The sequence below is a fragment of the Rhamphochromis longiceps genome, linkage group LG7 (genome assembly GCF_057381845.1).
Source record: "Rhamphochromis longiceps isolate RC_006_pf linkage group LG7, R_longiceps_female_GT1.1, whole genome shotgun sequence".
Classification (NCBI taxonomy): Eukaryota; Metazoa; Chordata; class Actinopteri; order Cichliformes; family Cichlidae; genus Rhamphochromis; species Rhamphochromis longiceps.
The window spans coordinates 61,506,365-61,518,841 of record NC_140563.1 but is presented as its reverse complement, the minus strand read 5'-3'; the positions used below and the strand labels follow the sequence as shown (position 1 = coordinate 61,518,841).

The 12,477-nt window shown below is 38.7% G+C and overlaps 1 protein-coding gene across 1 annotated transcript in view; it reads right to left on the bottom strand.

Annotated features, from left to right (window-relative positions):
• The window catches only part of cpne2 (copine II), a 56,655-nt gene that overhangs the window by 28,747 nt on the left and 15,431 nt on the right, over nucleotides 1-12,477 (bottom strand). Inside the window, exons 5-10 of the mRNA XM_085414694.1 lie at nucleotides 12,076-12,147; nucleotides 10,642-10,725; nucleotides 10,378-10,467; nucleotides 9,979-10,077; nucleotides 8,079-8,165; nucleotides 5,861-5,920 (exon numbers count right to left, since the gene is read on the bottom strand). Coding sequence (XP_085270820.1) covers nucleotides 5,861-5,920; nucleotides 8,079-8,165; nucleotides 9,979-10,077; nucleotides 10,378-10,467; nucleotides 10,642-10,725; nucleotides 12,076-12,147 — 492 coding nt within the window. The remainder of the gene's footprint in view (nucleotides 1-5,860; nucleotides 5,921-8,078; nucleotides 8,166-9,978; nucleotides 10,078-10,377; nucleotides 10,468-10,641; nucleotides 10,726-12,075; nucleotides 12,148-12,477) is intronic.

Here is a 12,477-nt window from a genome sequence, read left to right as displayed (position 1 = left end):
AGCCTCGCTTCTGTCAGTCTGCCCCAGGGCAGCTGTGGCTACAACCGTAGCTTGCCTCCACCAGTGTATGAATGTGAGAGTGAATGAATAGTGGCATTGTAAAGCGCTTTGGGTGCCTTGAAAAGCGCTATATAAATCCAATCCATTATTATTAGTTCCGATGAACATTAATGTCTCAATCGTGTTTTTCCCTTCTAAGAAAAAAAAGACAAGTGATTGACCAGAACAAACAATCAGATCTCCATAAAAGGTAAAGAAACAACAAGCAAAACCTACTACCATCCTTGAAAGCTCTTCACTTCCTTACAGATGCAAAACAGGCCGGCGTGGCATTAGATCCCTAATGCTGCTAGTGGCTGCAATGCATTTGCACTCTGAATCGCTATGATTAAGATGAAGAGTGCAAATGTTTAAGACCACCTGCTTGATCATGTTCAAAGCGAGTATCAGAATGGGGGAAAAAGGCGACTGAACGTGGTGTGCTTGTTGGTGCTAGACAGGCTGGTCTGAGTATTTCAGAAACTGCTGATCTACTGAGATCTTCCCACACAAGCATCTCTAGGGTTTACAGAGAATGGTCTGAAAAAGAGAAAACAGCCAGCGAGCGGCAGTTCTCTGGCCAGATTAGCTCTGAGAAGAACGGCCAGACTGCTGGTAACAGGAACTCAAATAAGCCAAGCCATGTCGATGCACAACGTGCCAACCCTTGAAGCAGATGAGCTACAGCAGTAGAGGACCACACTGGGTGCCACCACTCTCAACTAAAAACAGCAAACTGAGGCTACGATTTGCACTAGCTCAGTCACGATTTCTGCTGTTTGGTGTAAACAACATGAAAGCATTGATCCATTGTATCATTGGTTCGGGCTGCTGGTGTAATAGTGTGGGTGATGTTTTTTTGGCACACTTTTTTTAAAACGATGGTGAATCCACTATACCCAGATGGCCTCCACAGTCACCAGATCTCAATCCAATAGGTGGAACGGGACATGATGCATGACAGATGTGCAGTGGACAAATCTGCTGCAACTATGCGATGGTGTCATATGGACCAAACTCCCTGAGGAATGTTTCCATCACCTTGTTGAATCTATGCCACAAATCATCATAAATAAAGGCAGTTCTGAAAGCAAAGGGGAGTTCAACCTACTACTGGCAATAGATACCTAATAAAATGGTCTTTAAGGTAGAAAAGAACACATTGAAATGAACTGGAATTTTCCTTAACACGGAAGCTAAGCAATGACTCTCCTCATGAACACTAATGGATTTGACCATTACAGCGGTTACTAATATGAGTTTCAGCTTATACTGCAGGAAGTGGTTTCTTTCACTGTGGTATAATATACACACAATATACACAAGCTACAGATACTCTCTAAGAGTCTGCTTTTGATTCTTGAAAATCCATTAGGTTAATTGTTCTCTATATGGCCCCTGAATGATATCAAACATATGATATTAATAATATCTTAATTTAGTAAAAATGTTTCATAAACAGCCTATCAGCAGTAGCAGGCTGTCTCTTTGTGTTGGAGTGTGTAACCGAAATGCGGCTCTCTCCTCAACCTCCTGCAGCCCAGAGGAGAGACTTCCCCTTTGCGGAGATTAGGATTATAGCCATACTAAGTCTGATTGAACACCGGAGAACAGCTCTTTCTGCATGTGTGTGTGACTGTGAGGATGGGCTTTTTTGTACACGACCGCTTCCCCGCGTACGTGAGAACACAGAAAGAGAGCGAGGTCCTAAAATCCGAGCATATAAATGCCAGTGTGTACGTGAGGAGAACTCTTTGGTAATTGAGAATCTGCGCGAGATTATACATGTCTGAATCAGTCAGCGTGCATAAAAAGGTGAGGTGTAATGTTTGTGTACGTGTGCATGTACACCTACGCCACGGTTGTTCAGAGCGCAGTAGGAAAACGTCTGTATGAACACAGATAGTGAGTTTTGAACTTGTGCTTTGTGTGTGTGTGTCATGACTTACCCATGGAATCTGCATTTAAAATCAATTTTAGTGTTTAGTGTGAAGTATGGAGTGTGGAGGATATACGTTTGTGCTCACGTGTGTGAAGTAAATGCGCCTGTAAGCAGGAGAAGGTAAAATATCTCTGCGTATGTGTGTGTGTAACTCAGTGAAAGAGCTGCAGGTTTGTGACAAACGCCAAAAGATTAGGAGGGAGCAGGGAGGATTTAAGTTACCAACCACTATTGCAGGAAAATGTTCCCATTGCACTGAAATTCAACACATTCCAGAAGAGCAGAGCCTTGAGTGAGGAACTGATTAAAAAGTATTTAAGCAATTCTGTGAGTCAGAACCTGTTTGCAAATTCCAGTAATTATTATATTTCAACACATTGTGTTGGATGTTTGCATTTTCAGTAACGCTGAAACATTGCCATGGCTGAGAGCTGTCCAACCTTTTGTTGGGGCACTTGACTGCTGGCTGATTACCTGGGGATGAGTGTTTCACCTTCACGGTAGCCATTGAAAAGAGAGAAGGCTGGACATAGAGTGTCCTAATGGCCCTAAACCTCAAGGCCTATCACAGCTGGACGACTCAGAAATCCAACTTCTAGTTTTAACAGGTTGTCAATTGCCGAGTAGAGTATATACAAGAGGAATTATGTGCTACTGAGGCCCATTTAGCATTCAATAAATACTAGAATTATCAAAAATTCAGCAATGAAATAGGATCTGCATTGCATCCTTTGGAGGCTACAGCATGATTATATAATGCCTCTGTTTTAACGGCTTCATCGGCTGTAATTTTTGTTCAGTGATTACAAACAAAGTGGGTAAAATCAGCTTCTCTTTCTACAGTAAGTAGCTACTTATGTAACCACTTGTTCCATTATACTCTAGTTAGCTGGACAAACTAAAATCTAGCAAGTCTAAAAACATCTTAGTTACTGAGAAAAATTAAAAACAAAATTCTTTAAAATCTGTGTTTTGCTCTCATCACAGCACCACATACTGTTGAGCATGTAGCAGCATGTAATGGACACTGTTTGAAAAGTTGGACATTTTAGACCAAAAATAATGACAAATTAAATGAAACTCAGAAACATATGTTCACTTAAATTGTACATCATATTGTAAATATGTAGTCAAGTGTCTAACTATTTGTTTTTCTTTTAAAGCCTCATTTCCACCAATAAGCTCAGGTGTAAATAGCAGGTTGACACTGGAGGTTATCATTGTTATTAGCAGCTTTAGCAGCTAACTGCTTCAGACAAAATGTAGTCCTCAACAGCTCAGTGCACAACAACAGCTTTCTTGAGACCAGAAAAATAGTCAACACTGCCTTCTATCACAGAAGGAAGCTACTCTGAAACTCCGAAACTACTCTGCAGTGTCAACATGTTGCAAATAATGAAAACAGATTCCTGGGTGGATAATGATGACATTTCCATATCTATTTAACATTTAAGTAGTAATTTACAGGTATTCACGCATCACATTGTTCCGATGGTTTATTACTGTGTGTGTATGTAGCTTGTGAAAGTGCATTATTGTGAGGGGCTATGCAGATATTTTGTGCTGTGAGCTTTGGGTGCTCTAATTGTATGAACTTTCGTACGATCCCTTGCACCATGCACACACATGCCTTCTTGCTAAATAGATACTAGGTATAGTAGATAAAACAGGATACTTCTATGTATGTGTCCACTTGGGAAACATTAGAGCCTTGAGGCAAAACTGCTTCTTGTCCTCCTAAATACACAGAGTTTATGTCAAAAAGGTAATCAGCATATATATAAACTCGTTGACTGAGCACAAACTCCTACGCATTTCAATTTCGACTGATAAATTCAGCATACTGCCCATTCCCACAACACTAATTTTCTCACAACATGTGTTCACATGTGGGTTTTCCCTGAAAGATGTTAGGATTTCATTAATTTGGTTATGAATAGCACTAACCTCCAGTGACTGCAAATGAAAATTAGCCTATATGGCTAAATCTAGCAAATTTACATGATGGACCTAAGTGCACGTGTTAATATTTAAACCTTTTCCTTCTTAAATAGAATAAACATAATGGAAATCAACTGTTATGCCAGATGCTTTGCATTAAAAATGTAATATCGCCTTTCCTGTCTTGGCTGGTTTAATATGTAGAGCTACATCGATTTAATTAAATACTTCTTTTCCTGACTTCACATTGTATGAGTTATTGTTGTGAGTACAGGTTATATCTCTCCAGCACTAGTGGTTATGTATTTTCTCTCTGCCGTTTTTTTGAATACCAACATTTGCAATCATGTAACAGCGACTTTTTCAAAAACTCATCCACCCCATGATTCAGTAGGTTGTAGAGCCACTTTCAGTAATAACTTGGAGAAACTGTTTTCTGATTTTCTGTATCAGTCTCTCAGATCATTGTGGAGGAATTGTAGCCCCCTCTTATTTACAGTGTTGCTTCAGTTCATTAAGGTTTGCAGGCGTTGATTTTAACGCACAGCTATCTTAAGGTCCGACCACAGCACTTCATGCTGAAGCCTGGGTCAATGAAACACCATGATTTTTTTCTTTATCAGACATTCTGCTGTAGTGTTGCTGGGATCATCGTCCTGTGGCATCAACTAATCTGAGTCAAATTTTAGATATCGGCCTCACATTTGACTCTGCAATACTTTGTTGTTCAAAGGAGTTCACGGTTTACTTAGTGGCTAAACATCTCCACTTTGGTCTTGTCTGTCCATTGTTGTCAGATACAACTTTGCAAACTTAACCCATGCTGACATGTGGGTGGGGGTTTTTGGGATTATTGTGTTTTCTTTCTTCCAGGCAACCCTTCCTAAACAAGTCATTCTTATTCAGTGTCTTTTCTAATTGTACCATCATAAACTTTAACATTTACTGAGATTTTTTTGCAGATTTTCTGAGCATCGCACAACACGAGATTAAAGTGAATTTGGCTGGCATTGTGTTAACATACACATGAATGCTCCAGGCTAGCAAAATGACAAAACATATACTTTTACAGAGGTGCTCAGACTGTAAGGGTGTACTTTTTTTTTTTTTTACATTACTCTGTATGAGTACTCAAAGTATTTTTTTCCAGCATTAGAGAATAAAACCAAAGTGCATGGAGGATATTTAAACTATCCATTATATTTTATATAATCAGAAACGATCAACTCTCCTGCAGTACATCTGTAGAGAAAACATGAATCTTGACAAATATAGCTGTACAATGTGGAGCACAGATGTCCAATCTGAGAACACACTTTACAAGAAATACCACAAAATGTAAGGAACTATGTTATCTTCATTCTGCTACATCTGGAGCCTGGTTCTAGCTCACAAAGCTGGAAAATTGTTGGAGAGATAGAGAAGGAGGGGGAAAGGGTTGTTGTGTACATGCAGTGAAGTGCATGTGTGTATATGTGTGTACTCTCTCATTGCATGAGTGCTATAGGAAATATATTAATAAAACAACTCAATGTGTGGCAGCGATTGCGCCTGGCTACTATAAAAGAGGACTCTTTCTCTCTCATTCACTGAGTTGCACAAAAAGGTGTGACATCATCGGGGACACACAAGAGTTTCTACTAACAAGAGACTAAAATAGACCATGACGCCTCTCTGTCTCTCCCCCTCCCTCTGGTAAAATATCTTCTTGTTGTTTATCTTTCTCCCTTTCTTTCCTCATTTGTCTCATTCATTTTCCATTTCAACCATTTCAACATTTCACGATACCCAATTTCTCCTCTTTACAACAATCAGTACCACCTTTCTGTTTTTAACCCTTTTTCTTTTGGTTTATAAAAGACAGGGTTAGAGTTGGATCGATATCCCATTATAACATTACTGCAGAGATATAAACATGCAAGCTAATATTGTACTTACTGTAAACATGAGCTGGCATCCTCCCAGTATGTAATCCAGAAAAGTGTAGTCCCTTGTAATCTAGAGACACGGGAAAAAAGCAAGAAATCAGGAAAATAAGTGTGCAAGTGAGAACTGATCTGCTGAAGATCAGATCTATAGATGAAATTATATTTTCTATCATTCACCATTAAGTTTGCTGCAAACATAAACACAGACATTATTCTTTTTAAATTTTTTAAACAAACCTGACATATGTTTTTCGTGACATAATGTGCAACCAGAAGAGCACCACTTATCTTGTTTGAGCACTCCAATTACAATGAATATTTAGCATGGATTTTACCGTCATTAGTCTAATCCCTGCTGCCAGCCAACAAATATAATTACTATATTAGCCATTTTCTTCATGCGCTGTGCCCTATGTGTGTCTCTGTACAAAGGCTTGTTCATGATTGTGTGTAAGAAAAAAAAAGATGGAAAGAAGGAAAGGAATCAATTATGAAAGCTTGTCATTGCACGCACACAGCTTTAATGTTATTCCAACAGGCATCTAAAGACTCCATGGTTCAGCTTAATGTGTCCTCTGTGGGGCTCTGAGCCATCGTACTAATTAGCTATTCAAGTGGAGTTATGAACGCCCAGTTAGAAGTGCGTCAGTTGATCAAAACTGAAATTCACTGAGTCGAGTGTTAAGATGGATCATTAAGACGTGATGAGAGGCCGGATAATTTATTTGATTTGCTACTGTAGGTGAGTTATTTTTGTTGCTCCTGCTTAGACTGCTAATGGATCAAACTTCTTGAGCTAATATTTAACCCTTGTGTGGTGTTCGTATTTTTGTTACTCAGCCAGTGTTCATGGGTCTGGTGGACCCGCTAGAGTTTTGGCTTTCCAAATTAACACTATCAAACAATTTTATGTTAAATTACTCAACAGATGTTTACTTCATCCCAATTACAAGACATATGAACAGCAAACATGGTTAATTTTTTCCCTTTACCTTTGTTAGATCACATTTATGAATTAATGTGCTTCTCGTTTTTCTTTTATATAAAATGTTATACATAAATCAGTTATAATCAAGTGGAGTGAGTGGAAAGACACAACACATTTACACGTGAAAAAATAATTAATTGTTTAATTTTTCTTTTGAAAAAAACTGAACACGGGTCTCACAGACCCGAACACCATACAAGGGTTAAAACAAAAGTTTGATATACCAGTGGTATTATCAAACTTTACTCAATTGTGCTGCTGAATTCATTGTGAAATATCTGTGTTGCTCTGTGTGGACGGGTTTAGTTCATTACTGCAGGAATTACTGCAGAACTTTCCGGTGAAGCCTCATGGTTCACTTATAAATCCTGGCGCAAAGATATGCAAGGTGGTTCGCACAAAATATCAGAAAGTTAAAGTATACAAGCGGCTGGTAAAGATGTAGCAGCTAAATGGAGAGCATTTCCTTCCGAAGCTGGAGCAACTAAAACACAAATAAGTGGAACTGTAGAAAAACATCACTGCTCTGTTTCTTCTGCCCCCTTCCTAAAAACTTTTCAGGGGACTTTAACTGTTTGTTAACACAAATTTCAATCATCAACACGGTAGCGATCTAGTGCATGTGGCCATGCAGAAGTTCAAAGTGAGCATCGATGTGCAGCTGACAAAGATTCAGCAGCTGTGTGAAGCCATCATGTCACCATGGACCAGCATCTCTGAGCAATGTTCCCAGCAGCTTGTATGCTATGAAGAATTAAGGCAGTTATAAAGGCAACAAGGGGCTCCGAACCACGACTAGCAAAATTTACTTAATAACAGTAACAATCACAGTGTTTTATTTTATTAAAGTTTTTTTTATCTACTATAAACTTAGCACCTGTATAAGAGCTATAAGCTTTCAGTTAAAACCAACATTAAACCATATGGAAACATCAGAACATGACAACTAATAATGATGAATGCTTGAGCATGTAAAACCAAAACATTGCTTTCATTCTTTTAAAATATCACTCAATTTCCTGACTGAGTACAGATTCCCCAGTTTACAACAAAGCTGTATATGCCAGGTAATCTAAAAATATTGATCTGATTTTAGATTTGGAAACACGTTTGATATGTGAAGCCACAAGTTGAATGTGTCGGTGACAGCAGTAAGAAAAAGAATACATCTACTGCAATTCTACTAAATTTATATGCAACCGAAGATTAAGATTGCTAAGAAACCTCCATCCGTCCTCACCTTGCAGGACTTGACAATGATAACTCCAGAATTTTTATAATTCTTCTTCTTTTTCTGTTTCTTGGGATTAATGCAGTCAAACTCCACCTGCAGATACAGGAACGGGTAAGAGGAAATGAAAGGAATTAAAATGAATGTGTCACTATCAGTAACAGAGGAGTGGGTTTAGCAGGGACAATACAAGGAGAGGAAAAGCTGAGATGACAGCAGAGTTGAAAAGAGTTGGTGTGAAATGGGAAAATGATCAGAGAGGCAGACGATCGAAAGATTCACAGCTTCCCCATAATGATGAGAGCAGGTTCACCTTGACTGTCAAACTATAGTGATATAGTACCATTAATACAGTGAAAATGAAAACAATACAGTGTTAAAAAACAGAAAGATTTAATTTTATGTGATGCTGTTGAAAGAAAAGTGAAGGACAGGATGGCTGCTAATACTGTAAGTCACACAGACACACTCTTAGGTGGCAATGTCTGATCAAAACAGACATTTTAGTCAGTCAGCGATTCATATGACAGGTAACTCTAAATGCCTTGTCATGTTACTAAGGCTCAGCTAAGGGATATTTTACATCTCAAAAGCACATCTCTTTTTATCCATTCCATTCTCGCTCTTGCTCTGCTTACACCCCCCCACCTCTCCATCCTGCCTCTTATCTTTATTTCCTTGCTATTTCCCCCACCCAACATCATTACCACACATGATGAGACTCAGTGGGAGAACAAGTCATGAGGCCGCTTTGGCACATGCATGCATGCAGTTTCACTAGCAACACACACGCGCGCGCACACACAGACCTGCTAATGAATGACCTACGTTCTTATCAGTGCATCATACATCTTTGACAGATCAGGAACTCACATGCGAAAAGAATAAATCTCAATAAAATTAGAAACAATACCAATGTATAAATGAATGCTTCTAAACTATAAATCAAGCCACAACAGGCAGAAATACAGACATGTGGTAAGAAATGAATTATAGCACTTCACATTACAAGTTAACCCTTGGGCTCATAAGTTGATATCAGTTGATAAATATCATGAAATTACCAAAGTAAAACCCAATCACAAGTTTTTTACTGTGTCGCATAAGACAAAGTCTAACCTAAGATATACCCATGTGTACTCTTACTACCAAGCAATTGCACAGTTATAAGTCTAGTAATTACATTGTATTTACTTAAATAATGTCTCTTTATTATTATCTAATTACCCTACTACTAAACTCTGTACACACTGGAAACGATTCACTAGTTGCACACTGCTGTACGATGCCTGCTTGCTTGTAGACATTCCAAGTTCTGGTTGCTTAGATGACCCTCTAATGTGTTCACATCCAGGTCATATGTCATATATACAGGTCCTGTCTAGAAATTGCGTCAAGTTTATCTTGGGCCCTGCCCACTTTTGATCACCAGCTTTTATTTCGCCCGTATTGGCTCATAGTCGCTGAATGTGATTCACTTTCTTTAGTTTCTTGTTGCAATGTTGGTCCAATTGCTTCCAGTGTGTACACAGCTTGACACTGCATTACAAAAGGATTCAAATGCTTAAACTCATTAGCTTTAATTTTATGTATGCTGCACGTACTGCCTTCCTGGCTTGCACACCTATTTGTTAGCATTTCTGCGGCCCACCCTGCATCCCCCTACTCTCGCCTCTTTCATATGTGTAACAGCGATATCCTAAACCTGGGAGGCACCGCTTATCCTGAATAAGCTCTTTCTCGAGCCGCAACCTCTGACCTAGATCATTTTCTTCTCATGAGCCTGTCACCTTTATTATCAATAAACAGTGTTAAATCATGTTTGAGTTGTGTTATCTGCTAGCGAATAGCATGCTAACATGCCACCTGCTAAAATGGAGCCACAAGCACAATCATGTCAGTGTTTTACCTCCACTGAGTTCTGGGCTTCACTCATCTTTGCAACTGTGGTCTGAAACTCTCCAATGAAGTCATGTCCTCCATCATTATCGTAGTCATAACACAGCACCTGTAATTGTGCAGAATGCATCACATCATGCTAGTCTTTTCTTTCACATGGGCAGCTTATAAATAAAAGTGGAAACTCAAGCGGTTATGTGGTTTCTGGTATCTGTGTCCTACTTTCACTTCTGTACTGACTCTTCACTTCCTTTTTAATTTTTTTCAAGTTTGACATTCTAGCCAAAGGACACGATAAAATTATTTTTTATTTTTTTCACAGTGGATCTCACCTGTTAGATTCAGTGAAGATTACATTAGATACTAAACATGTCTTCTAATAGAGAAAGTAAAAATTCTTACTACTAACCTTGATGCTTCTGTCCACGTCTCCATTGCACAAAGAAATGAGAGGCACGGTAAAAGGTTTCCACACTGGATCTAAAGTGTTCTTTATGACCTGAAGTCACAGACACAAAAATAGGCAGCGGAGCAGATGTATGATGCAATTACCTGAACTTATGTCTGTAATTAAAGTTGTACCACTTTGTGTGAGGCCAAGTTTAGCTGAAAATGACAGTGAACGATAATAACAGTCAGATGAAGGTAAGTTTAACCTCTGCCAATGACTCACCTCTGTCCTGTGCACAAGCATCCATTTACCATCTTCTCCCTGTTTGTGAAACTCCAGGTAAGGGTCTGACTTCCCAAAGAAGTCCTGCACAAACAAACACACGGTGAATTTGCCCTCATGTCTTTTTTTGTCTGTTTACATCTCTTATCTCTTTCACAAAACTGCAACCACTAACCACTGTATGACAACTGCAAAACTACAGGTGATTTCTAAAAAAAAAAGTTTCTTCGAACACTTAAAAGATCAGATTGATTAATGAATTCACTGGAGTTTTAACTACAGCATACAGCAGGTACACAGCTTGAGCTTGAATCCTACTCACAGTTATGATGTTTCTGAGTTGCAGTATATCAAAGCTGCTTAAACGGCGATATTTAATATGTAACAATTTTATAATATCAACAATTTTTAAAATTGTCCTTCAATCGGAAATAACACCACATGATAGTGTTTAAAAGGTACATATGTGTACTGTAGTACACAGTGCATTGTACCATAGGCCAAAACACCTTGTAATGTTACATAAAGGTAGCACCTATTATGGCAGCTGAGTCATTGTGCGCACTTACTTTTTAATATTTCAGGGTTTAGAAACATGTTGCTGTTACAAACCCACCGGATACTTCAAACCCCTTTCCATACCTGTTTTAACATCCCAGAATCACTAGCATCATACACAATACACACAATACACTTTCAGTTCAATCATGCCCGCAGTACATAATGCCCAAATGTGCATTTCCTGTAAATGTTGTTTGTCCTGGTTCCTGGTTTCACCCAGTGATTTTAGTCTGATATAAACAGGCTTTGGGAATGTAATTTTTCCTTAATGTGGTTTCAAACAAAGTGTTGTTAGGGACAATTTTATTGAATAAATTTCTTTGAAAAATTATTTTTGTTATAGTCTTTGTTATCAGCGACCTTATGCAGTAAGGTTTAATTGACACTGGGAGATTATACAGTGGTTTTTTTGTTTTTTATTTTACTATAATCTTATGATATTTATACTAAACTAAAACTAAACTGAAATCAAAAGAATTTAAATGTCGAAATTATGACTGAAGCCATTTTATGCTTTAGTCAAAAGGCTACGACTAGAACTAAATCAAAATTATCTGCCAATACTAAATGCTGCAGGAATGACTGTTGGAGGTTGCAGTTGTTTCAGCAAACATCCCAAAATACATATTTAATGTGTCAAAACAACAGTTTTAATTCCAGCTACCCCAGCACCTGATAGCCTGTTGTTTGGCAGACAAAGGTGAAGACTATGAAAGCATTTAAATCTCGTCTGTGTGGGCTGTATTTGTGTGACCTAAAGTGGTATGCATGCTCAAATATATCTGAGTGTGTGTGTATGTGTGTGTTTGGATTTGCACCCTGAGTGTGTGTGTGTGTGTACGTGTGTGAGCATGCGGGGGTCTAACTGCCTACCTTCTTATCCAGTTTACGCCCACTCAGGGTCAAAGTGATGATTCTGTTGTCAGACAACTCCTGCGCTGTTATCTAAAATAAGAGCACCGCACAACATTAGCGGCAGCAGAAGCACTCACAAATATTAACATTTACATCAACAACAGCAACAGGAACCGTTGGCAAACACGGTAACGGCAGCAGCCTCGATGACATCAAGATCAGCGACTGTAGCCATACCGTTCACGTAAACATCACAGACAACAGCAAGTTTAGGTGACACAGCACAGTGTGCATTTTTTACATTTGTCTTGTAACTCATTAAGTGCATTGAGACATTGACACCTTTCAATCAGGTGCATGGCCAGGTCACCAGGTTAGTGACTTCCATATATTCCTTATACAGCACTATTAGATTGCTGA